Source organism: Vigna radiata, chromosome 1 (genome assembly GCF_000741045.1).
Source record: "Vigna radiata var. radiata cultivar VC1973A chromosome 1, Vradiata_ver6, whole genome shotgun sequence".
NCBI classification, from domain to species: domain Eukaryota; kingdom Viridiplantae; phylum Streptophyta; class Magnoliopsida; order Fabales; family Fabaceae; genus Vigna; species Vigna radiata.
Window position 1 is genome coordinate 736,564 of NC_028351.1, and position 26,159 is coordinate 762,722.

Below are 26,159 nucleotides of genomic sequence, written 5' to 3' on the forward strand. Positions count from 1 at the left end.
GTCTCTATATTTTGGAGCGATTTTGATTTTAGTCAATTTTCAAATTATGGTACAATTTAGTCTTTCAACTTTAGAAAATTTTGATTTTAGTTTTTTTTACCAAATTTTTTTAACTTTATTTGTTGTTTCAAGCACGTTTCATTATAGCATTTGGATTGTTTACACTATTTGACACATTTTTGCTTCAATGTTAACTAAGAAATGTGTTTGAAACAACAAATAAAGTTAAAAAAAATTGGTAAAAAAGACTAAAACCAGAGACTAAATTGTACCATAGTTTGAAAATGGACTAAAACCAAAATCACTCCAAAGTAGAGAGACTAAAAACATATTTAACATTTTTTATAATTGTTTATTTTGAGAAAAATACTAAAATTATAAAAGAAAACTAGGTTTTTTACTTTTCACTCAATCAATCCACTACAAAAACTATACTCCTTCATTTTCTGAAAAAAAAAATTATTAATTTAACTATTCAATTACATTAATATAATTTAAAAACTTGATTATAATGAATTTATAATTTTGTTTATTAGATAAAATTTACAATTTTACTTTTATATGCGAATTAGCATTTGTTAAATAAACTTTAATTAAAAAGGGAAAAATACACTAAGAAGAGTTACTTAAAACATGATTTAAATACTCTTTTGATATTTATTTTCGTTAATTTTGTTTAACGTTAGATTCATTTTTTAAAATTGAACATGACAATTTAAATGGTAGCATAATTTAAATTGAAAATCACAAGAGAATGAAAAGGAAATTTGAAAAAGAACCAAATTACATTAAAATGAAACTGAAAAATGAACTTGTTGGAGCTCCAATAATCACCAAAAACAGATAAAAATGAAAACTCAATTTCCCCTTTTGTGTGAGCGTACGTGTTGCAGCTATAATAGAATGGTTTGATCTACACAACTTAGTTAGGCACCTAACACTTTTTAATTTAAAATTTAAAATAAAATCTATTTATTGCTAAATGTTATAGATTTTTATATTAGTAGATTGGTCAAATTTTTTTTTATATTAACATTTGTTTAGAAAAAACATATTTATTAAGAACAGTTATATTTTAATCACATTTTTATGTTGTATACGGCTTCTTAGAATAAGTTGTTTGATAAAAATATCATATTAAAAATAAAAAAAATAAAATCTAATATTTTATTACATAATAAAAAAAAACTAAACTTAAATATAGTAATGGTCATTCAAAGGAAAAAGATAGAACAGAAACTAAAAAAAAAAACGTTATAATAGTAAATTAATAAGATAAATCTATTTATATTAACATTGGTTAACAATTTGTTTAGAACAAATATATTTATTAAAAACTGTTAGATTTTTAATCACATGTTCTATACACATAAGAATCTTGATAAAAAAAAAATATCACTAAAAATAAAAAATATATAAAACTAATATTTTTCTTATATAATAAAGAAAACTAAGCTTAGATATATTAATGATAATATAATAAAAAAAACAGAAACTAAGAAAAGAAAATCTCTTTAAGATTGAGTTTGTACAAGGAAAAGAATGAAAACCAACACAAAAAGATAAAACAGAAATTAAGGAAGAAAAATAAATAATTTGTATTTAAGAGTATGAAAGTGCAGAAGGAAGAAGGATATTCTTGAAGAGGTTTTCAAGCTTTTGCTTATGCTAAGAACTCACACCACAGCGTCTCACACCTAACAAAACCACAATCGATGAATACAACGCCGTTTATGGACAAGCAGATTATGGATCTCACTCATGGATCTTCCACTGCGCAGCAACACAGCAAGGACTTCATCGACCTCATGAAACACGAACCACCGCAGCAACAAAATCATCATCGTGAAGAAGATGATGATGAAGAGGAAGAAGAAAATGCGCGTGGTAATGGGATCAACAAGGACGACATCATTCCCAGTTACGATTTCCAGCCGATTCGCCCTCTCGCCTCTTCCAGTTACGATTCTGCCCCCAATTTCGGTGCTGCATTCTCACGCCCTTGGAACTCCGATTCCAACTCCAAAGTAACTTTTCCCAATTGCTCTTTTGCTTTCAAGCCCCGATTTTTTTTGTCTTTAGCCTTTTTGCTCATCTGGGTATCCTGTGTTTTCGATCATCTTTTTGTTTGTTGGCTTGTGGGGTGTTTGTTAAAATTTGTTGTTGGTATTTGATTAATTAGGGTTTAGATTAGTTGTTAATGTCTTGTTTAGTAATCATCTTTGAGGTTGCACTTGTCCTACTGTGTTTTGTGATTGCTGTTTCTTACCCTTTAAGTTTTATTAACTCTTTTCTGTAAATTGAAAAAACTTGGTTTGGATGCGTCACTTAGAGATTGACACCCCTTAAATTGAATAACTGGGTTGTGTTATGTGGTGATTAACTGGTATCATGGACACGCACTTTCAAAAGGTTATTTGCTTGCTATCTTTCAATGCTGGAGGAGGATATGTGTAGCTTTTTTTCACGGGGTTCTTAGTTGTGTGCCTATGATATCTTATGTTTTATTTATCATTTACGTCTCAAATTTGAGTTTTCCTCTCAGTTTAATAGTTTTAGTTGCCATTTTACTCTGTTGTGTTATCAAGGTTTTGTGTATTTGAATAATAGGGTAATGATTCATTTGTAGTGTTGTGTAGGAGGAGTAATAACTCCTTGTACTGTCATTATGGTTTTTATCTTCACAAATTTTATGTATCCATCCTTATTTTGTGCAGAATTACAGTTCTCTGGATTCATTGGAACCTGCAAAGGTGATTGTAGAAAAGGACAGAAGTGCTTCTGATGCTTCAATGTTGTCTGACATTGATCGCACCATGAAGAAGCATATGGACAATATGCTTAATGTACTGGAAGGTGTCAGTGCACGGTTAACACAATTAGAAACTAGAACCCACCATCTTGAAAATTCTGTGGATGATTTGAAGGTATCTGTCGGGAATAATCATGGTAGCACTGATGGAAAATTGAGGCAACTGGAGAATATTCTTCGAGAGGTACTTTATCTATCATCCTCCATTCCCTGTTCCCTTCTCGCCTTAATAATTAGTAATATTTTATTTATGCTGAATGAGTTCAAAGGTTGACGTATCCTAATCCTATAACCATTTTTAATGTACAACTATTAAAATTGATTGTTATGTTTTTATATTCACACCAGGTATCATGACAATCTGTCATTATAGTTGTAGGTCCTTAGTTTGAGTTCTTTCTTTTCTGTCCTTAAATTTTCCTTGATAACTTGTATAGCAAAATTATTGACAAAAAAAATGTGGCTCATACACCAAGAATCTCTTGTCTGCAATTTGGGAAGTTAAATGTTCACGGGCTTTTCCTCTAAGTAATAGAACTCCAGTTTGCCAGTTCATATGGCAGGAACATAGGAGTTGTTTAGTATTACAATATTGTATGTATAGTTTCCTAGTGTGGTATGTTTGCTCCCAACGGTGATGCCATTCTTTTAGTAAGGTTGCTTTTCCCACACTTTATAGACTCGCATGTTTTGATGTGTGACTTTACTTGACTTGTCTTTTTGTTGTTAGTTTTTATATTGTGAAACTCTTGCTGTAAATCTTTACATGTGCAACATAGAAAAGTGAATGATATTGAAATGTTTGTGAATTTGGTTAGTTCTCCAATTCCTACATTGTTTTCTACTTAAGATTAATATTAAGCTTCTTTGATAATTCTCTTACACGCATGACTGAATTTAATACTGTTTTAACTTTTCTGCAATAGTGAAAAATATCATTAAAAAGTAGTAAACTGAATTTCTTATTTCATATTCAAAAAAGGAAAAGTAGAACAATTTTTTTGTATGAATGTTTCAGGGCAAAAGTTATGATGAGGGCTATTTGTGTGTAGCACTAAAGCTAAAATTTATCGCGAAGCTTTCATGATATATGTGAATTTTTTTTTTCATACTACTCCTGTTTTTACCTGTTTTGTTTGATATATGAAACACACAGGTGCAATCTGGGGTGTTAACTATCAAGGACAAGCAAGATATAATGCAAGCTCAGCTGCAATTGGCAAAGCTACAAGTGTCCAATACGAATCAGAAATCAGAAGCTCAATCTAACACAACCACCGATCCTGTGCAGCAAGCTGTTCCTGCTCCTGTGCAATCTCAACCACAGCTTCCTACCCCTGCTAATCTTCCTCAGTCCATTCCTGTTATTCCTCCCCCTAATGCTCCTCCTCAACCTCCTCCACAACAGAGTTTGCCACCACCCCCTCAAGTTCAACTTCCAAGCCAATTCCCTCCAAACCAAATCCAAGCTGCTCCTCCGAGAGATCCATATTTCCCAGCACCTGTTCAGTCTCAGGAAACTCCTAATCAGCAATACCAACTTCCTTTATCGCAACATACTCACCCCGCTGCAGCCCCGACCCCACATCAGCAATATCAACAGACCCCACATCCCCAATACCCTCAGCCGCCACCTCATGTTCCTCAACAGCAGCCACCACCTCATGTTCCTCAACAACAGCCACCATCACATCCATCCATGAATCCATCTCAACTTCAACCTCCTCTGGGGCACCATGTTGAGGAACAACCACCTTATCCTCCTCAGAATTATCCTCCCAATGTCCGCCAGCCACCATCTCAGTCCCCCACCGGTCCTCCTCCTCCTCAACAGTTCTATGGGGCACCATCCCACTCCTATGAACCGCCATCTAGCAGACCCAGTTCAGGCTATTCTTCTGGATATGGTTCCCTATCTGGCTCTGGCCCTGCTGAGCAGTATCGTTATGGCGGGCCACCTCAGTATGGTGGCAATCCTGCACTGAAACCACCACAACTGCCAACTGCTTCAGTGTCTCCTAGTGGTGGAAGCGGTTACCCTCAGCTCCCAACTGCCAGGATACTCCCACAAGCACTCCCTACTGCATCTGCAGTGAGTGGTAGCTCAGGTTCTGCTGGAACTGGAGGAAGGGTTTCCGTTGATGATGTGGTTGATAAAGTTGCTAATATGGGATTCCCCAGAGACCATGTGAGGGCAACAGTTCGGAAGCTGACTGAGAATGGTCAATCAGTGGACCTAAATGCAGTGCTGGATAAGCTCATGAATGATGGTGAAGTCCAACCCCCACGAAGTTGGTTTGGTCGGTAGCATAATAACACGATTAATTCATGTATAGGAGAACCAATTGCTATGAAAGGTGGTTTATGTGGAGACTTGTTGTTCGGTTGGATTGTGCCAAAGTGGATGTTTTAACTCTTTTCTTCTTTCTCTATTCTTGTTCCTTGGAAAGTTCAAACTTGTTTGTTTACTTTTCTGGCTCTGATTTATGACTATTTTCATCTTGCTTTGTATATCCGCAATAAATAGAAGTTCATTTCGATAATTATTTACAACAGTTCAAGTTCTGCCAGATTACCATTTAGAATAGTTTGTTTAATAGTTAATGTGATCGTAAATCATTGTTATTATTGACATGATTGGTTTCTGTTGAGGAATTATTCTAAGTACGGAATTGATTTGAGTTGAGATTTTCCCCGATCAATACTATGAACATTCAAACTCTAATGACAACTTATATGATCTAATCTAAACTATTTGATACTGTTAAGAGTGAATGGTAGCTGGTTTAATGTTAATCAATTTTCTAAGTATGTTTCACTGTTTTTAATTTTGAAAATAAGTAAATTTGCAATTAAAATTTTTTTTCTGATTACAAGTTTAAATTTAAACAATCATTTGTTGTATTTGTAAATTTTGAGTAAAATTACATATTCAAAAATAAAAGAAAACTATTTTTGTTTTTATTTTTTTAATTTTGAAAATAATCAAAGTTAAAACAAAAGAAAGTAAAGTTCAACTATAAATCAAGGTGAATTAAGGGAAGTAACTTTCCAACAGAGTAACATGAATGGAATTTTTTATATAAGTAACACTATTTGTCTCTACAAGTAAACAAATCTGTGATTAATATTATTAAAGATATATGGAATATTGAATGTTAAAAGCATGTAGATTGAACGTTTAAGTAATGGGAAACTAAGAACTATTACTGCATATTTAAAATCCATTAATATGTTTGGATATTTAATATCTTGAACATAACTTGAAACCAATATTTGCATACATGAAATTCTTCAAATAAATAAGATTGTAGTATTTATATAATAGACTAAATTCGAATCATTTTAAAAAAATGTGAATATTTTTCATTTGATGTAGTGAGTTTATCTATTTATCATTTTTTCTTGTGAATTTACTTATTTAGTAAGAAGTTTAGTTTGCTTTGTTTATTAAAATTATACTATGTTTTTGAAATAAGTATATCATATACAAAAAAATAAATTATTTTTTTTTAAAAAAAATTGAAGTTAAGAAAATGATTTTTTGTAATAAAAATTTGTGAATATGTGTATATCTGTATCCGTTTATTGCTGATTTTTTTTTTTAATTATAATAACAAATGTCTATTTTTTTTAAGTGTATTTTTGAAGAAATTAGAAGAAGAAATTAGACAGTTTTATTTTCATCTTTTAAGTGTATTTTTGAGGTTAGAGAAAATGTGATGTTTTGTAAAATAGTTTAAGAGGATCAGTGGTTTTATTAAAAATATAATACTATACTGTTTTGTATTAAAGGGTTTGAGTTATATAAAGATTTCAATAATTAAATTTTAATTTTATAAGATCATTATCTTTTTAAGATAATGATATTTTGACAACATTTTAATATAATTTATGTGTCATCCTATGATTGGTATATAATGGTGTTTATGATTATCATTATTAAATATGGAGTAATTTTAAACTAATAACATAATGACACATAAAAAAAATATTGTCAAAGTATCATTATCCATCTTTTTATCACCAAACTTTTTAAAATTCTATTTTGATATTTGATCTTAATGGTAGGTTTCCAACTCTAATTAAGATTTTCATTAAAGGGAACTTAGTGTGTTTGGTATTATATGGAATTTTTGTTTGAGGAAAACGTCTTTAAATGAATGTACATCTTACATATAACTATTGTTGTTATAGTCATGTTATATATTTTGGAAACATTAGATTATTGATGCAATATATTTTACTATATGTATATGTTATGTATATTAATTTTTTTATCAATGTTCAAAGTTGTTTTTATATTAATTATGTAAGTATTTGAGAGATGTAAAACAAAAAAAAAATTAAGATTCAAGAGAGTAACTGTCACACCCTATTAAATTCTTCACTTTAGTGGAATACACGTGTTATTTCCCTTCTAGATTTCCTATGATAGTGGGGGACAAACTGCCAGCCCCATTTAATTTTCCACCTTTGAGAACTGCGCAGCAGCAGGGAAGGTAGGCGTTGCAGAAAGTGGAATCCAAGTGGCAGCACACGGAGTGCAAAACTCTTTAGTGGGAAACAGGTGGCACGCCTATTGAGTTTCCCCATGTGAGTGAGAGGCAGAAATGACAACTGCATTTAATTCCCCGCCATCGTGAACCGTGTGGCAGTAGAGGGGAAGGGGAATTTTTAGGTAGTGGAATACATGTGGCGTGCAGGCAGTGGACCGAACAGTCTTAATGGAGGACATATTTAAGGTTACATTTCGAAAAACGGTGCACTTCTGCATGCAACTCTTCTTCTTCCTCAAACTCAACTTTCAGAAAAACTCATTTTCTCCTCCTTCTCTCTAGAACATTCAATCTTCTCTCTAAGATTCTGACCACCTCCTTTCCTCCGACCACCTTACTCCTTTCAGAATAGTTCTTCCCGGTGCCAAGCTCTTTCACTTGCACCGATCAGAATTTCATTTGGACAACTTTGGATATTTGGGATCCATAGGAGTAGTTTACCTAAAGACTTAGAAGCTTAACTGGAATTAGAGGTAAGGGAAGCTTATAAATTTAATTATGATGATTTTAGTATGTATGATTTTTATGAGTATATGATTGATGGTTGTATGATTTGAAACTAAATATGGAAGTATGATCTTGCTGTTTGAGAAATGCATGTTTGATGTTGGTATGAAATTATCCATAGGATTATTTAACTTAGTGAAATTTTGAATTTGTAACCGATGGTCATTAGGACCGTTCGGTTTCCCCTAAAACGATCGGTCTGGGCTGAGCCCCTCTGTAGGAGGTCAGTTGATGACCGATCGGCCTTATAAGAACTTATATATATTCCCTTACTAAATTGTGTAGTCTAGCCATTCCAAATAAATTGTAAAAGTTTGACTCTTAGCTGTTAGATTTGTATTAATTGTTTAGAACGTTCGGTCATACATTGAGCATTCGGTTTTATATTAATGATGTTTATTGAAAGTACTCGGTCATAGATCGAGTACTCGAATTTATGAAGTACTCGGTCATAGACTAGGTACTCGGTCTTATGATTAATTCCTCTGAATAGCGTTCGGTCTTACACTGTTAATATCTATTGTTGAGTGCTCGGTCTTAAGAGTGCTCGATCTGGAAAGTGCTCGGTCATAGACTAGCACTTTGGTTCCTGAAGTTATTGGTCTTATATTAATATTATCTCCTTGGAAGAGTGTTCGGTCTTATACTGGCATTTGATTCCCAAAAGAGTGTTCGGTCTTGTACTGACACTCGCTTTATTGAAAAGAACTCTTGTTTATATATGTCAAGGCATTCGACCCAAACTGTAAAGTACTCGGTTTTGTTAAAGATAACCCATTGTTGAACATTCGTTCGTTCTCATGAATTATTTATATTTCTTGGTCTTCAAATAGCGCTCGGTTTCCTTCTTGATTGACCGTTCGGTAACTTACTAGAGCTTCTTTTATGTTTGGTCTTATTATGAGTATCTGACCGATCGATCATGTTTCTTAACGTACCTCTTATATACATAGTAAAGAATAAATCTGGATGAGAATGTGTTGTATTATGGATTTTGGATGATTATGGAATGGAAAGAATGAGATTATTATGATCGGTTTAAGAGAATTCCAAGGAGGAATGTCTCATGGTTTGGAATTGGATTGGTAAAGTATGATCGTGGTCAGACTCAGGCTTCGTTCTATACTAATATTCCATGATTACGCCTACTCATGTAGAGAAGGGTAACTCATGCGTGGGAATGGTAGGAGGTCCTTTAGCCTCAGGGTATTTCTATACCGAGGTGGTTCCACTGGACTAACCTCGGGTGGCGGTCTGTTAAGTGTATCCCAGCCAGGTCCACCCGGGTGCAAAGAGCGACGAGCTACATGGTTCATACCGTCCGAAGAGTGTCAGTATTGGTCGGTCAGGATGTGGTTTACCGTTCGGTTTATATTGATTTTATATATGAAGATTGTATGAATGGAATGATGTTTATATCATTCGGTTTTCATGTTTTCTCTTGAAATGTATGTTGAAAATACTTAATTAAATTTACATAAGCTTACCTTTATTTCCTGTCTTGTCCATGTGCCGTTCGGTCTTAACTGATCAATTGTTCTCTTCACTGCAATGATCATCTAATGGGTATGAGCATAGGACGATTTCGAAGATTCAGTGGAAGAAGCCCTGCAAGCCGTGCGACCAGAGGATAGTGTAGGACCGTCCAGTAAATAGGTTTATATTTATAGTTTTCATTACCTGTATTACCGTTTGGTTTATATACCCTTTTGTGAAAACCTTTTGGTCTAGATACCTTTTGTAGTACCATTCGGTCTTGAACTATTACCATGACCATTCGGTCTTGAACTGTTACCATGACCATTCGGTCTTAGCTTGTATATTGTATCAAACATCTCATTTACTGTATAACTTTTAATTCTATATGAAATTTCATATTTTCTTATCCACCTAAGTCTTTATCTCTTACTGTTCTTTATTATTATTCATGTTAACTCCAAGAATGAATCATAGACTATGTTATAGATTTATTGTGATGTTATAGTAACAAGATTTATTTTTTCTAGTTGTTATTTCAACCATCCAAATTAGGTTATTACTAAATAATAATATTCAATATAAAAATATAAATTTATATATTAAGTATTCACACTCATTTAAAATTTCAAATATATTTTTTAAAATATAAATATTTCTTATTAACAATGAGACACTATTGAATACAGGTAAATGTATACTTATGTCCACTTATATTTACAACTACCACAAATGTTATCCATTATTACTATTATTTGTTAAATATTTATATATATATATATATATATATATATATATATATATATATATATATATATAAATTACAATCACAAATATAAGATAAACAATTGATATACAAAAATTTTAGATAAATTCATTAGTTTCACTTTATAATATCTTTATAAAGATTCAAATAAATTTTCACACAGTAATAGATTTGGATAAATAAGTTAATCTTTTCATTTAAATATGAGATTTGCACTTGATAAAATATCATTTACATAATATATGATTTATATTATAAATATCTAAATGTTATAATTATAATTTTTTTTTATTTGTACAGTACAAGTTCATTAATTAAAATAAAAGAAAAATATATTTTTATTTAAATATTTAAAAATAAATAAATTTATTTAATATTAAATATTTGATTATGAAATTTAAATATAGTTAGTAACTAATATAAATGGAGGATGTTATATTTATAAATAGGAAAAACCCAGGAAAGAAAAATAACACATGTATTAAAGGTTTATAGGGGAGTAAAGAACAAAAAAAAAAAAAAAAAGAGAGCAATTCTATTAATTACTTTTTACTTCTATTCATCTTTTTATATATCTTTTATTTTTATTAAATCAATTAAATTATACAACTTTCATTGTTTTTTCTCTCAAATATTTCCAATCTACTAAACGAATAAATAAACAACCTCTTATTGGAAACAATTATAATAATTATTATTATTATATATAAACCATTTTAATTTTGTTCATATAAATTTGCTTTTGTATTATTAAATAATTGAAAATTATGTAGGATAGGAATATTTAAACAATTATTTAAAATTTTATTTGTATGATTATACATTGAAATTACATTCTAATTAATAATAAATAAACAAATAAAATATAATTTTCAATTTACATGGTTTTGATCTGACATGCGAAAAAGGCAAAGAAGAAAGGGGAGAAATAATAAAATAAAATTCGATAATAAAAAAATCATCTGATTAAGGTGTTGTGTTTGTTTCCTCTCTTGCAAAGTCTCCAAGGCAGAAGAGAGGCGCAGGCACCAGGCTCTCACTCTAAGCTCCTCCGTCGCCCAATCGCCGCCGCCACCGCTGCTAACCGCAATCGCTGCCTGGCTCCGTCGTGCGTGGTTCAATTCCACCACTTTTTCTTCTCAGGTTTTCTCTCTAATTTCGTGGACAAGACAATTGTTTATTCTTCTAATTGCTTTGCTCCTCTATCCTATCCTAATTGAAGGAATGAACGAAATAGCTACACCGGCGGGCGATTGCTTTCTCTTTAGGTTTAACTGAATTTTCGTGTTGTCAAAGGGATGCGTAATTTCGGTGATTTTCTCTGTCGCTATGTGTGGCACAATACAGAAGTGCATAACCCCTCATGTACACAGTGTAGTGGTTGTTTGTTATTATTCGATCATTTGAATTGGGGAAAGTTATTGCAACGCCGTGTGTGCGAATGAGAATGTTTGTTAGGGCAAACAGCACTAAGTGGATCTTTCGAATTAGGCAATCGTTTGGGGTTAATTAGAGACAAACAAAGACGCGTTGTCTTTTATTTTATTTTATTTTTTGTAATTTTATGGATTCCTAGGGCTTCTCCAGCAGGTTTTAGCTGCTTATTACTTTAGTGTGGGTTATACTTTAGTATTTAGTTTAATGTGGTGAAATTTTTTATACTACATTGTTTTTTATGATAATGTTGGGTAGCTGGGGATCTGTTATCCCTTTTTATATGTTTGCACTAATATGGTTGTATCCTATTATACTGTGTGATTATTGCTGAATTATCTTGCCCAGATGCTACATTTGTGTTTTTTTAGTAGTCTTTGGTGAACCTTTACACTTGGTTGTGTATCCTCAAAAGTTGGATGATTCTCTAACTATGACGCTCCAAAAAGAGTTAAGTTTTAAGTGATTGAAAGAAATTTTATGGTTTTATTGTGTTACTTTGCGCCAGTGTTGCATAGTTCACATATTAGGGACTTGCCAAATTCTAAACTTATTGCTTAAGGTGTAGGCATTTCTCACTTGCTCCAGTTGGACAGATGATTGTAAATTTCGTATAGATATCTTTTGATATTCTGGAAGTATCACAATTTTCAGAATTTAGTTGCCAATTTGACCACTGACAATTTCCTTCATTTGGGTGTAATGATACATGACTAGGAAACTTGTCATTAAAAGCTAACGTAACATGCATGTAATCTGTTAGTGCCCAGTGCATTTGCTATGGGTAATTTTTCTAGTCTTTTATTTGAGATTATGATGCCAAATTATCTCACTTTGGATCTCCTATATTTTCTATTGATGTAGGTTCCTTTGTATTTCTGGGGCTATTTCTGACAACGTAATCTGGCTTATACTTTCTAGTTGGTGTTTGGAAGAAGACACTGTAAATATTGTTATAAGTGAATCAATGGAGCTGAAAGTTTCGTCTCCAAAACCTGAGTCTGTTGCACCATCTCATTGTGTCAGTGAGCCAGAGGAAAAGGAAGTGAGTGAAGATGATGATGATGATCGTAATCATAAGCATCGAAGGAGGGAAGCTCGCTCTCAATCTTTGGAGAGAGATGTTTCAGATCCTGTTATTAATAGGCCATTCAAAAAGCGTAACAAAACTTTTGGTAATAGGCATCCCTTCAGGGTAAATGAATCACAAGCCTTTGAAACACTGAAAACTTACAGCGATGCCACCTCAGATAAAGATATATACTTCAAGTTTGATAGAAGGCGCCCTGGCTTGACTTCAGTTCCTCGAACACCTCTGGAAATGAGTCAAAGACTACGTGGAAACCCATCTTTTCCTGGAGATCCTGGTGTTGGCAGGGGAAGAGGCAGGGAATCTGGGTTTTGGAATCAACGTGAATCTAGGTTTGGCTCAATGGATGTTGCTTCACAAATGGTTCCGCAAGGGTCCATTCCACCAAGCCTTTATGCTGGACGTGGGATACCCAATGTTTCAAATGCACAAAATGCATCGTGGAATACATTTGGCTTAATTCCAGCTGTGCCCAATGGTGGTCTAGATATGCTTCATCCAATGGGTTTACAGGGAACGCTCAGACCACCTATTAATTCTTCTTTGAATGTCAATATTTCTCGCCAACGGTGTAGAGATTTCGAGGAGCGTGGATTTTGCCTTAGAGGGGACATGTGTCCTATGGAACATGGTGTTAATCGGATTGTCATTGAAGATGTTCAGGTACCTTGTTTTTTCCTATTACATTTCCTGTTCTATAGCTAAGAATGGTGAAGCTTAAATTTCAAATTGCATGAAGATTTTTCTACAAAGTAGAATAATGTTTTTTTTGTTTCACTTAAATGGAAAATTGATTGACTGTAGGTAGAATCAATTCAATATTATTGCACATAAATTATGTTTTAGATTTTCATGTGGGTGATTTAGCAGTGGAATCAATTCAATAGTATTGCACGCCAATAATGTTTCAGATGTTCATATGGGCGATTTAGTAAATGGTCTGGCTGGCATGGTTGGGACAAAATTTGTCAGAGTGGTGGTTGCATTTTCTTGGTTTTGGGCTGTTGTAGGAATGTTTGATTATCTGATATCCTCATTTGCATGTCTCAATTTCCTTGAATCTTAATGCTAAGAATCCAAGCACATGGGAATTTGACCCTTAAAAGCAAACTATTAAGTTGGGAGAACCAAACACTTAAAATACTCTACAAAATATCTCATACTACTCAGTGTGGGAATTAGGCACCCCATACTATTCAATTCCTTATCATTGTACTGCTCCCAAAAGTCAATGTCAATGACTTTCATTTTGTGACACTTTTTACATGGTGGCACTTCACTCAATTTCCTTGTTGGTTAGAACCCTCCATTGATTAAAACCCTTTGTAGGTAGCCTTTACAGAGACACCAGCAATTAACTCTGATACCAGTTAATAGGCACCTAAACACTTGCGGAACTCACCCAAAATATTAAGTTGGGAGAACCAAACACTTAAATGCTCCAGAAAATATCTCATACTACTCATTGTGGGAGTTAGGCACCCATAATATTCAAATCCCTATCATTGTACTGCTCCCAAAAGTCAACGTCTCAATGGCTTTTACTTTGTGACACTTTTTACATGGTGACACTTCACTCAATTTCCTTGTTGGTTAGAACCCTCCAGTGACTAAAACCCTTCATATTTCAGAGACACCGACAACTCACTCTGATACCACCTAAACACTTGGGGAACTCACCCATAAAGCTAATGGTGGTGCACCGAAAATTTAATACTTGAGCATCCCATATTACTCAATGTGGAATATAGGTAGCTTGAAATACCCAAGTTCCTATCATTTAATCAAACTGTTTTATCAAAGAGAAAAAAAAAAAGATCGTTCCTTGTAGAGCAATTGGAAGTGCAACATTGAAGCATGGCTTACATTATACTATATTAAATACATTTATTATAAAATGCAACACCAAACACTGAAAACATAAATGGGTCTTAGTTGAAGTAATTTGTGAATTGAGAAACTTATTGTTGAGAATCAGAATAATATATTTTGTTTATTATTATAATCATGTAATCTTTAATTTAGAAGAAACAATATATCCTCTATTCATGTATAATAAATGTAGTTAGTCAATTTATATAAGCTAATATCTGCTGATTATTCATACATGATTTATAGTCCAATATCTGAGTTTTTAAGGCATTAAGCCAATGAGAAGAAGTTTCAATATTTAAAAAAATAGCTTTACAAATTTTAAAGTATGTTTTTCCTCAGTTCCTCTCATGTTACGTGTCATTCCTCTAGTTTATATGGATAAAGAATAAAATCATGATTTATAGGGGGATCTTTTTTTTTTTTAAATGTCGTTTATGAAAATTTTCCCCCATGTTTTCTGTTTTCTTGGCATTGCTTTTCGAAAATGTGATATTATATGAACACTCTTGAACATGGCATGCTTGCATTTATTTTTTAATAGAATGTTTACATAAAACTATTGGGTTTTTTGTAACACATTTGCATTTCATAGAACTTTCAAATATCCAATATCAGTATTTATTTCACACATTGTATGAACTGACTGTGGGGTTGGATTAGATGTAGTGATGAATATTTTTCTTTATAAGGTTCATTCATTGTGAAACTAACTAATTAATTTGTTGTTCATAATTCAGAGTCTTTCACAGTTTAACCTTCCTGTTTCACTTCCAAGTGCACACTTAATTGGAGCACCTGCTGGATCTGAATCTTTACATTCTGTAAATGCTTCTACCACTTCGATGAACAACAAATGTTTACCTGGAAAAGTTTCTAAGTCTGTAGTCAATGATGATGGTTTGACATTGGATGGTGCTTTTACTGGTCCTGCTGGTTGCACAAGTGGAGCTGATCTTTATGATCCTGATCAACCACTTTGGAATGATAGTGGTCTGGAGCCTTCAAATGCGCTCCTAACCCTTCAGTCATCTAAGAATGAGGAAACTGAGCCCATAATGAATGATGCTCCAGATGGTGATTGTCCTGTTGGAGCTGCCAGAACATCTATCAGTTCACAGGGTGCCAGTTCATCTGTCTGGGCCAGAATTGGTAGTTCAAAAAACAGATTTGACATAAAAGAAAAAACTAACACTGCAATGGGTTCCTTTCATTATCCTGAGAATCAATTAAAGGAAGATAACGATGAATTAGTTGGTGCTCACAATGCTTCTTTGCAAGTAAAGCAAAATATAGCAGATGATGCAGACCCAAAAGCCTTTGATGTCTCTTTGAAAGCACAAACTGATAGTATGCGTACTATACGAAAGTCATCACAAAAGGCATTGCGAACTCTATTTGTAAATGGAATACCTCATAAAAGTAACAAGAGAGAGGCACTTCTAGCTCATTTTAAGAAGTTTGGGGAAGTTATTGACATTTATATTCCATTGAACAGTGAACGAGCTTTTGTGCAATTCTCTAAGAGGGAAGAGGCTGAAGCTGCTTTGAAGGCACCGGATGCTGTAATGGGTAATCGTTTTATCAAGCTATGGTGGGCTAATCGTGATAGCGTTCGCAGTGATAGTACCAACACTGGGAATGGCATGATTGTAACTCCCCGTGGGCAAGCACCTGCTTTTGTTCCATCTCATCCTGTTGTCACTGATAGGGGAAAAGACATCCATCAAGCTGATGCTTCAAAGACTACATATGAAGTATCATCACCCACTGATCAACCTAAGCCTGTCATCACTGATGGACTCAAGGTTCCACCTCCTTTGCAGAAGAAGCTTGTAAACTTGGAGAATCTAAAGGAAGAACTGCGCAAGAAGCAGGAAATGCTAGATCAGAAGCGCAATGAATTCAAGCGCCAGTTGAACAAATTTGAGAAACAAGTAAAACTTAAAGACCCTTATTTTAATTGTAGTTGATTATACATTGTTTTACTGGCTAATAATGTTTTGCCTGTAAGAAGCTAAATATAATACCTTTAGTGATGATTGGTTAGGCTTTAATGTCAAATAACAAGCAATATTACCCTTTCCAAGTCTATGTGAAGTATATCTGGTAGAAGTTAGGCATATTCATCATTATCCTGTTACTTTCTGTTATCATCTTTCTTGTATAGACATCATTTCTCCCTCTCATCATATGGGCTCTAATTACAGGCTTCTGGCCTCAAGGGTGAATTGTCTAATGAGCAAGCTGCCAAGAGACTCAAATTAGGCACAGCGTCTGATGTTGCCAAACTGGCTTCTCCTCCTCAATCATCGGATACTGAAGGTGGTATGACATCCCCACACACAGAGGCAGCAGCTGATAAGAATAAACAGCTGGTCAATACTGTACCCCAAAGTCCTAAAACAAGTACAGCAGCAAGACTGCAAGAACCTACAGGCTTGAAGCACCCGATTCAACCATTAATGCCTCTAAATAGATACAAATTGGACAATCGTCCTGCTGCATTTCGTATCATCCCACCTTTGCCAGCTGGTCTAACTAATGTAAGTATTTTCAATGTCTTATGTAGTCAAGTTTTCAATGAATCTCCTTGTTTATGCAATTGTTTTTACTATAAGGTCCCCATACACAACCCCTGTTGGAGATTCAGGCATGCATTCACATTTGAGAATAGTAAATATCGGTGTCACATACATGTTCACCTTTATTGGATAAAGTTTGCTTTGATCTGGAATCCTGATAAGACTTTTAAGGTGTATATAAGGAAAAAGGTTCAAAATTAGAAGCTACAAAACAGTTAACAGTAGTTGGACAGTTTATGGGTGGTTAGAGGAAGTTATCTAATCTTGTAGGGGTTATCTTTTAAGGAGGAAACGGTTCCTCCTAGTGGTGGTGTGTATTTTGTTTCAGAACAGGACTTGTCCTGTGTAGAAGGGAATTTTTTCCCTTGGAAGCTGTTGAATGTATTCTTGTATTATGTTTTTAGAATTAGAGTGTTATTTACGTTGCGTAATAAGATTTGTGTCTCCAAGAAGCCTAACAATTGATTCAACCTGTCGGATTAAAAACACCAAGAGAGTCATGGAAAGTAGAGTGAGCATGGTAGAGAGGGTATTTGAGGAAATGAGAGAGGAATCTAGAGCCAACTTTCAAAGGCTCAGTGATATGATGGAGGATGTTATGCGCAAATTTAAGAATATTGAAAGGGGTTCTGAAGGAAGCAGAGATTGATGACGAATGGGAGGAAGACAAAAGAGAATACCAACAGGGGTGGATGAAAAGAGTGGAACTTCCTTGTTTGTAGGAGGGGATCCAATTGGGTGGATATCTAGGGCTGAATTTTTTTTTAAGCACAAGAGGTTTCACCCAAGGAGCGAATCAAGTTGGCCTTCATCAGTATGGAAGGAGCCAGTCATTGGTTCAAATTTTGGAGGAAGAAAATCAAAAGTCCTTAATGGGAAGAATTGATGGAAGCATTAATAAGAAGGTTTGGAGGAAGGGATAGAGCATTAGTGTTTGAAAAATTGGCTGCTGTCAGACATAAAGGAGAAGTGGAAGAATACATATAGGAATTTGACATGTTAGTAGGACAAGCAACAAATGTGACAAATGAACAATTGATGGGATACTTGTTTGCTGGATTCCATGTTAGTATTAGAATCCAGATCCGACCACACAATCCCAAGGATCTATTAAGAGTTATAGAGATAGGTAGAGATGTGGAAGGAGTTTCAAGTGATGTAAGGTCTCGGGAGAGGACAACAACTAGAAGTAATTTGTATCAAAGTCACTTTCAAGGAAGTGGGGGAGTGGTTTCTCGGTTAGAAACGTTGATGGGGGCTTGGAATGAACCAGGGAGTTCCAATCACATTATGGAGGGAGAGTAACCTTGGAGTCTAAGGTAGGCAGTTCGAATTCAGGTGAAAACAGTACAAGGGGATTGCAGAATTTATCCTACCCTGAATATATTAAGTGAAGGGAAGAGAGCATAAGTTTTCAACGTGGAGGACCATACAGTCTTGGTCATAAATGTCCTGATAAGAACCTTTGGGTGTTAATTTTGGGGGAAAATGAAGAGGAAGAGGAGCTTGAAGAAGGAGAAGATAAGGACCATTCGCGATCAATTTCCAGATTTTCACCTTGACAAGATTGTTTGGATTCCCGGGAGTATTGATAAGACTTTTAAGGTGTATGTTAGGAAAAAGGTTCAAAATTAGAAGTTACAAAGCAGTTAACAGTAGTTGGACAGTTTATGGGTGGTTAGAGGAAGTTATTTAATCTAGTAGGAGTTATCTTTTAAGGAGGAAATGGTTCCTCCTGGTGGTGGTGTGTATTTTGTTTCAGAACAGGACTTATCCTGTGTAGAAGGGAATTTCTTGCCTTGGAAGCTGTTGGATGTTTTCTTGTATTATGTTTTTCAGAATTAGAGTGTTATTTACGTTGTGCAGGAAGATTTGTGTGTTAATTTCTTAAACTGAATTATAAATCTGGTTTCTTGTCTCCAAGAAACCTAACAAATCCCAACATGTGCCATCAGTGTTGTAGTCTCTCTGCTCTTTTATTATCTTTCTGGACTCCGAAGTCAGACCCATTTTAGGATACTTCTTTTGTAATGAACCAAAAATTATAAATCTGAGTCTTCTTTGTATTCATGATATTAAGTTCCAATAAAAAGTGGTATTTTAGAAAGAGTTATTTTTTAGTTGAGATTAGTAATAACTGACTTTCTTATTTAGTGTCAAATTAGTTCTTTTTGAGTCTTAAGGGAGTAGTCCCCAGAATATATTTTCATACCCTGAAACATGACCTATGGGGATTGCATTTTTTGAATCCACCTGTACTGTTTTTTTATTCTTTTTTTGTTGGGGGTTGACATTAGTGTTTTTAGATCTTAATTATTATAAGAGAACAGAATTAAACGAATAAAGTTGGCATTTTTTACTTGTCCTTTTTCCAAGTTATTTGCCATTTATTCCTTTCTTTTTCGTGTTTCTAAATTGAACAGAATTATAGCATGTGTCTTCTCTTTATGATGTACACTCATCTGATTTTTTCTTGCCAGTTTGCTTTCTACTCCTTAGTGTAGAGAAGTTTCCCACCATCATTGTGCGAAGGGGGTAGAAAGAGTACAAAAAGTATACTGTAATGGAATAGACTGTATAAAATGACCTCCTTTTGTACAGATACTACTACGTTAGGAGTGCAGTACAAAATACATCTATGCTATACACCCATGTATTCTCAATAACCTGAAGGAAAATCTTAATTAACTCTTTACACTCTCCATCAAACTGAAACATGGATTTTAATGACGTTGAGCTTGTTTCAAATAAATCACAGCATACCCTACTCAAAGCCTTAGTGAATAAATTTGCAAGTTGGTCAACGGTCACTCGTAAGTTTTCTGTTTAGAGAAAATGACAACATGCTGTATACTCCTGACATATTGGATTTGATGAGATGAATATGGCAGCCTGGTTATCAAATCACAATGATGGAGTGGCAGACTCTCAAATCCATTGTCATCTTGATCTAACATCAATCTACTCACATAAGTTCGCAATTAGTCTGAACCATAGCATGATATTCTAATTCGCTTGATGTTGCTAAAACATTTTTGCTTCTTATTCCTCTATGACATTAAACTATCTCACAAAAAAACACAGTATCTTGGGGGTGGATTTTTAATCTGTAAGAGCCCCTACCAATTAATTTTTGACCTTGCAAATTGTCTTGATTGCTAATACAATATTAATTAGATAAGTTGAACCATTGCGTTGCATGAATATGCTTTATTGGCTGGTCTCATCTTGTCAAACCTAGAACCCCAAGTGAAGTATATCTCTTTGAATTGTTTTTCAGTAAGAAATCTTACATGAGATCATTTGTTTTGTATCAGATGGAAATAAAATAATTTTTATGGTTAATTTAGTAGAAGTCTATGCATGGTTTATTTAAAGTTTATGTATTTATATGGACACGCCTCAGATTCGTTAATGTGCCATTATTAAACGAGAGGTAGTCTTCTCATCATATTCCACTTTTTCTCAAATAAATTGCTGTCCTTTAGGTTGCAGTTTTGAAGGAGCACTTCTCACCTTTTGGCGAACTTTCCTCCGTAGAGCTAGAAGACGTGCAAACAAATGATGGTAGCCAACAAGAGGCTCATATAACTTTCACTACCCGTTGGGCAGCAGAGAGAGCATTTATCAATGGTAAATGTTGGAATGAACAGAATCTGAAATTCATGTGGTTGACACCTACTATTTCTAGTAATGCCACCAGTGGTAGAGAACGATCTCTATCTGCTCCCAAGGAGCCCTTAGATTCAGATGACCATTCTAAAGAAAAATTAGGAAACTCTGTGGACCAAGAAGTGATTGAATCAGATGGCGAGAATAGAAATTCTGAAACTAGAAATGGTTTGGAGCATGTGGAAATGGAACCAAATGAAGATCCCCAGTCTACCACAAAAGTTTCTTCTCCCAAACAGTCACCCGAGGGGAGTGTCTGTTAAGGATCTACTAATGGTCAGATTTGTACAGCAAGGTAAAATTTAAAATCTATCAAACTCTAATTTTCAGGGGCTTATTTTTTGTTTCTATTTTCAATTTCTGAAAAGTTATTATTCCATGTTCCTTTTTAAATGCTCAGAGACTTGTAAATTTCCTTCTTTTTGGCTGCCTCCTGTATTTGGTGGTATTAGTGGAATGGTGCATCATGTAGTTCACTTTTAGGATACAAGTTTTGAAGTTCAAAATTCTGTTAAAAGCCATTGAACGCTTACATAACAAATATTCGGAAACCCTTTTCCCTTTATGTCTGTAGTTACAGTGGAAATATAATTGAAGCGGTTAGACACTTAGTTTGATTGCATACCTTTAATAGTTATTATTTTAATTTTCTTCAATTCAGTAATATATAAATATTGATTATTAGTTATAGACTTTTAATCTGAGACATTTGTCTAACAGCATAGTGATCCCCCCAAAAAATCATTGTGCGAAGAGTTTGGAAAAAACATTTCAGTCTTTTTTAAGAAAAAATATTGTTATTATTACTAGTATTATTGCCCGTATGATTTGAATTTTTATACCTATAAATCACTTATTGTTTATACAATCCCTATTATTTGCGGGAGAAAAATGTTGAGCCATTTAATATTGAATGCTTTTACTTTTCAGTCATTATTCTTTTGTAATTCCATTAAAGATGACAAGAGAATAATGATAATACTAGTACTGATGTTTGCATTGATGACAACAATGAAGACATTGTCTATGGTAGTATCTATGCGTTTGTAATTTAATTTTCATATATTAAATTTTATACTGTTATTGTAAATTATTGTACCATTATTTATATCATAAAAGCAAATTATCTAAAAAAGTCAGAAAATATGTTTTATATTTTTAGTATTATCGTCTATAATATATTAAATTTGTATATCTATATAAATTTTAAAATAAGGGGAACGAACAAGTTAAAGTCTCAAATCAAATCCCTTTACAATAAGTGGGATAATCTCGTCTATTTTTTGAATTGATGGGAATAAAATAGGTCAACTAGTCAAATTGATTTATTTTATTTTACGAAAATGAAAGTATATTAAATTATATAAATAATGTGTATAAAATTTTTAACATAAATTTTAGTATAATTATGTCAATCATTAATGACCTTTTTCTACATTGCATATTATTATGCACGATAAAAAATTTAGCTACATTCATCCTTATACATTAAAGTCAAATTTTATAATTTAAATCTTGTTATGGGTTTATTAACTATACATGAAAGTTAAAGAGAACCCTAAGAAAAAGCAATTGCTGCAGACATGGACTTAGAAGGCATACCAGATGCAACGGTGACAATTTTTAAATGGTTGTTGCATGTTATGTAATTTTTTTATTTTATTTTGTCATAGCTTCCTAAAAGAATGAAAAAAACATAAATAGGTCATTTATATTCAAAAATGGACATTAAATTGTATATTTAACACAAATACTGAGAACATCACGAATAGCAAAATGATAAATTCAGTGATAATAATTGTAGCAATTTAAGTCACTACTCTTAGATTTTTTTTTTTTTTTTATCAATTTTTGTTTTATCGTTGATAATTTATTTTTCTATATTTACATTTATTGTACTTTACGTTTCTTGTTTTTCAAATACTTTTGCTTTAATTCATCTTTATGTTCACCATTTCTATTTACATAATTCCATTTCCATCTAAAACATAAAAATTTCAATTATTAAAAAAGAAATACATGAATTCTTAATTAATATTCATACGAAAAGACAATTAAGTAAATTTAACATTTGTGAAATTGATCATAATATAAAAGTTTGTATATTAATTTTGTTTTAAATTAAAACACTTTAATTTAGAAAAACGAATATTTATTAATATTATTACAAAAGAAAATCGACTTCAAATTCATTTGACTTAAAAGGCATATCGAGCCAAAATCTTCGGAAAAAAACCATCAATGAAGATTATGTTATTTTAGGACTTAACGTTATAGTTAAAAATAGTCATTTATTAGACAATAGCCTAAAGCAAACCTTTTAAACTACGATTTTTAACTATAACCTATTATTTGCCACTAATTTAAAAAATCTCATCATTTCAATAAGAACTATGTTTTTTAGATAACTGTAATTTATCTGCAAAATAATTTCATACATCTACACTAATGAATGAGTATTCATTTATTTATTTTAGTTCCTTAAGTATAATCGCTGATGATGAAAAGGGTATATGTGAAATGTAAGAAGACACTTGATTTTGAAAATGATTGAAAAAATAATTTCAGAATTAAGGTAAAATTAATTTTATTTTATTTCAAAATTAAGGTAAAATCTCATGATCAACCTCCATAGCTTTCTGCAATCCATGGATCACATATCTGCATGTTAACTTATTAGGAACATACCCCACTTTGAGCAGCTTATCCTGAATCTCCATCAACTCTGTCACATTACCAACATCACAAAACACTTTCACAACTGCATTGTAGCTTTCATTATCATAAACTTGAAACTCCTTGGCAAAGAGTTTCAATAAGAACACAGCTTTATCAACCTTATTTTCCTCACAATACCCTTTTATCAATGCCCTGCTTATTTCTACATCAGGTAACATACCAGAACTGATCATTTCCTCCACCAAACCTTCAGCCTCAAGACTCCTCTTCACTCTACACAAGCAGCTTATAAGAGCTCTATAGGTAACAATATTCACTTTCATGCTCTTCTTTTCCATCTCAGATTTCAAAACTAATGCCTCTTCCACATTATTCAATCCACATAGAGACTCAACCAGTTTATTGTATGTGTTCATTTTAGGTATATAGCCATCCTCAGATATTACCCTATGCAGAAAACTTCTAGCAGCAAATGGCTTACATTCCTTACACAATGCAACTACAAGATAGTCATATACTTCTTCAGGAATCTTAATTCTAAATTTCTTAAGCTCTTCAACAGTGTTCAATGCTGACACAAGTTTTCCATCCCTGACATATCCATCAACTATAAGCCTACAAGTGATGCTGTCAGGACAAATCCTATTTCCTATCATTTCATACAATATTGATCTACACATTTGCATCTTACCTTGTTTGCAATATCCACACACAAGAGTATTATAGGACACAATATCTGGATCTATGCCTCTGTGAACCATCTGATGAAAAAGCTGATGAGCCTCCTTGATCTTCCCTTCTTCACAAAGACCATTCATCAAGGTTGTGTATGTGATCAAATTAGGCATCACACCTCTAACATACATGATCTTGTACAAATAAAAAGCATCCTCCAATCTCTTTTTCTTACAATAACTATTAACAAGTGTGTTATATGTGACCAAGTCAGGTTCAAAACCTTCCTCCTCCATCTTCTCCAAGAATCCTGTCACCTTATCAGTATCTCCATCTTTGCATAAAACATGGGTCATAATGTTGAAAGTATAAGCATTCCTATGTACTCCAAGTTTTCCCATCTCTTCATATACTTCCCAACACTGAGTAATGTAATTAAACCTAGACAACCCACTCAGCAAACAATTGCAAGCAATCACATTGGGGATAAAACAAGCCTCAATGTTCCTCCTAAAAGTTTCCAAACCCTTCTCAACCATTCCAACTTTCACATAAGCCTTGAGAAGCATGTCAAATATCACAGGGTTCCAATTACAATCCTCAGTACACGCCACAAGATTCTCATAAATGCCCTCATTTGAAGAAACACAAACACCCTCAACTTCAACCATTTGTATCAATTCAGACAATAACTCCATGGCCTGAGAGAACACTCCAGACCAAGCAAGTATATGAAGAACTACACAGTAGTTGTGCACAGTTGGTGTGATATTCAAATCTTTTTTAACCCAATTGAAGAAAGTGATGGCCGAAGAGTGATCAGACTGGCATCTGAGCAAGACCCTTGAAATTTCATGGGGACCCAAGTGGGGGAGAATCCCTTTGATGTCATTATTTTGGAGAAGGGAAAGGTGGGAACTTTCGTGTTTGAGGATCGAAGAGATGAGGTTTACGATGTTGTTGGGGTTTTGGGTGGGAGGGAGAAGATTGTAAAAGGGACTCAAAGTGCGATTGGAGTGGGAATCATGAAGGGTGATGAGAGTAGAAGAAGAAGAAGAAGAAGAAGAAGAAGAAGAAGAAGAAGAAGAAGAAAGAAGGGTTTTATCAGTGAAAGTTGAGTTGGAGAATGATTGAAACAGTGTCGGAAGATAGATTGAAGGTCGACGAATCATGTTGGTGAAGAGAAAGAAAGAAAGAACAACATATCAGGTTTTGGGTGGACAACGTTGTCACTGTGATGAAGTGAAAATTTGAGTTTTGGGTTACCATGATGGAGAATTTACATAAATTTCGATGTCAGATTTTATGGCTTTAAAAGTTAGCTGTAGAATTGGAAATTTTATTATTTATTATTATTTTAATTATATTTTCTTTCAACTACTGTAATTTTTAGTTTCATATATTTTACTAATTTATTAAATGTTTACGGATGTACTAATAAAAAAAAATCTTTAATACATGTAAAATTGTTTCATTTTCTAAACTTTATTTGACTCATTAATAATATTAGAGTATTTTATCATCTAAGTTTATTTTCGTATTCTACCATTATAATTTTTAAAACTGTTTACGTTTTATCAACTTATAAAAGAATGTAGCAAAAAGTAAAAAAGAAAAAGAAAAAAACTTCCTTTTGTTACTTGTATTAGAAAAGGGTATAACGAACAAGGTTTCATTGTAACGTTAACTTCGGAGTTTGACTTGTTTATGAGACGTATTTCAATCTTGAATCACAAATAATAACTTCTCTATTTTCCGTTTATTAGACGTGATTTTGTTCATAGTATGTGTATTTGACACATTGTCCCTGCAAAACCTTAATCTTGAAATCATACATAGATTGTCTATAGTTAGAATTTTGTTATCCAAGCTTTCCATCACCTTAATATCTTTTGTTTGTTTTTTTTCTTTTGGAAAAAGATATTTTTTACAATATTTTAACGTGTATTTTTTCACTAATTCATTATTTATTTGTTATTATGTTGTTTTGTATCATTAAGTGAATTTGTATCAACTCACTAAAAAAGAAGAC

The 26,159-nt window shown here is 33.2% G+C and overlaps 3 protein-coding genes across 3 annotated transcripts; 2 read left to right on the forward strand and 1 right to left on the reverse strand.

The window, feature by feature from the left end:
- The first annotated feature begins 1,600 nt into the window (after positions 1-1,600).
- On the forward strand, positions 1,601-5,358 carry LOC106774595 (arginine-glutamic acid dipeptide repeats protein). Its single transcript, XM_014661636.2, has 3 exons — positions 1,601-2,027; positions 2,718-2,996; positions 3,969-5,358. Exons 1-3 carry the CDS (start codon positions 1,716-1,718, stop codon positions 5,118-5,120), a joined length of 1,743 nt encoding a protein of 580 aa, XP_014517122.1. The 5' UTR covers positions 1,601-1,715; the 3' UTR covers positions 5,121-5,358.
- Positions 5,359-11,076: 5,718 nt separating this feature from the next.
- Positions 11,077-21,390, forward strand: LOC106772139 (zinc finger CCCH domain-containing protein 41). The gene is made up of 5 exons (XM_014658335.2): positions 11,077-11,263; positions 12,419-13,307; positions 15,257-16,453; positions 16,727-17,062; positions 20,590-21,390. The coding sequence occupies exons 2-5, from the start codon at positions 12,522-12,524 to the stop codon at positions 21,034-21,036; spliced, it is 2,766 nt and encodes a 921-aa protein (XP_014513821.1). The 5' UTR covers positions 11,077-11,263; positions 12,419-12,521; the 3' UTR covers positions 21,037-21,390.
- A 1,855-nt stretch (positions 21,391-23,245) lies between these two features.
- Positions 23,246-25,480, reverse strand: LOC106753087 (pentatricopeptide repeat-containing protein At5g40400). The gene has a single exon (XM_014634905.2). The coding sequence runs from the start codon at positions 25,297-25,299 to the stop codon at positions 23,377-23,379; it is 1,923 nt and encodes a 640-aa protein (XP_014490391.1). The 5' UTR covers positions 25,300-25,480; the 3' UTR covers positions 23,246-23,376.
- Between the last annotated feature and the right edge of the window lie 679 nt (positions 25,481-26,159).

What these genes read in the sequence shown, in the direction of transcription:
- LOC106774595 (XM_014661636.2), top strand. Translation starts at nt 1,716, where the DNA reads ATGAATACAACGCCGTTTATGGACAAGCAGATTATGGATCTCACTCAT. An exon ending in ACTCCGATTCCAACTCCAAA is followed by an intron (nt 2,028 to 2,717) that starts GTAACTTTTCCC and finishes TATTTTGTGCAG; the next exon opens with AATTACAGTTCTCTGGATTC. An exon ending in TGGAGAATATTCTTCGAGAG is followed by an intron (nt 2,997 to 3,968) that starts GTACTTTATCTA and finishes TGAAACACACAG; the next exon opens with GTGCAATCTGGGGTGTTAAC.
- LOC106772139 (XM_014658335.2), top strand. Translation starts at nt 12,522, where the DNA reads ATGGAGCTGAAAGTTTCGTCTCCAAAACCTGAGTCTGTTGCACCATCT. An exon ending in TGAACAAATTTGAGAAACAA is followed by an intron (nt 16,454 to 16,726) that starts GTAAAACTTAAA and finishes CTCTAATTACAG; the next exon opens with GCTTCTGGCCTCAAGGGTGA. An exon ending in TGCCAGCTGGTCTAACTAAT is followed by an intron (nt 17,063 to 20,589) that starts GTAAGTATTTTC and finishes GCTGTCCTTTAG; the next exon opens with GTTGCAGTTTTGAAGGAGCA.
- LOC106753087 (XM_014634905.2), bottom strand. Translation starts at nt 25,299, where the DNA reads ATGATTCGTCGACCTTCAATCTATCTTCCGACACTGTTTCAATCATTC.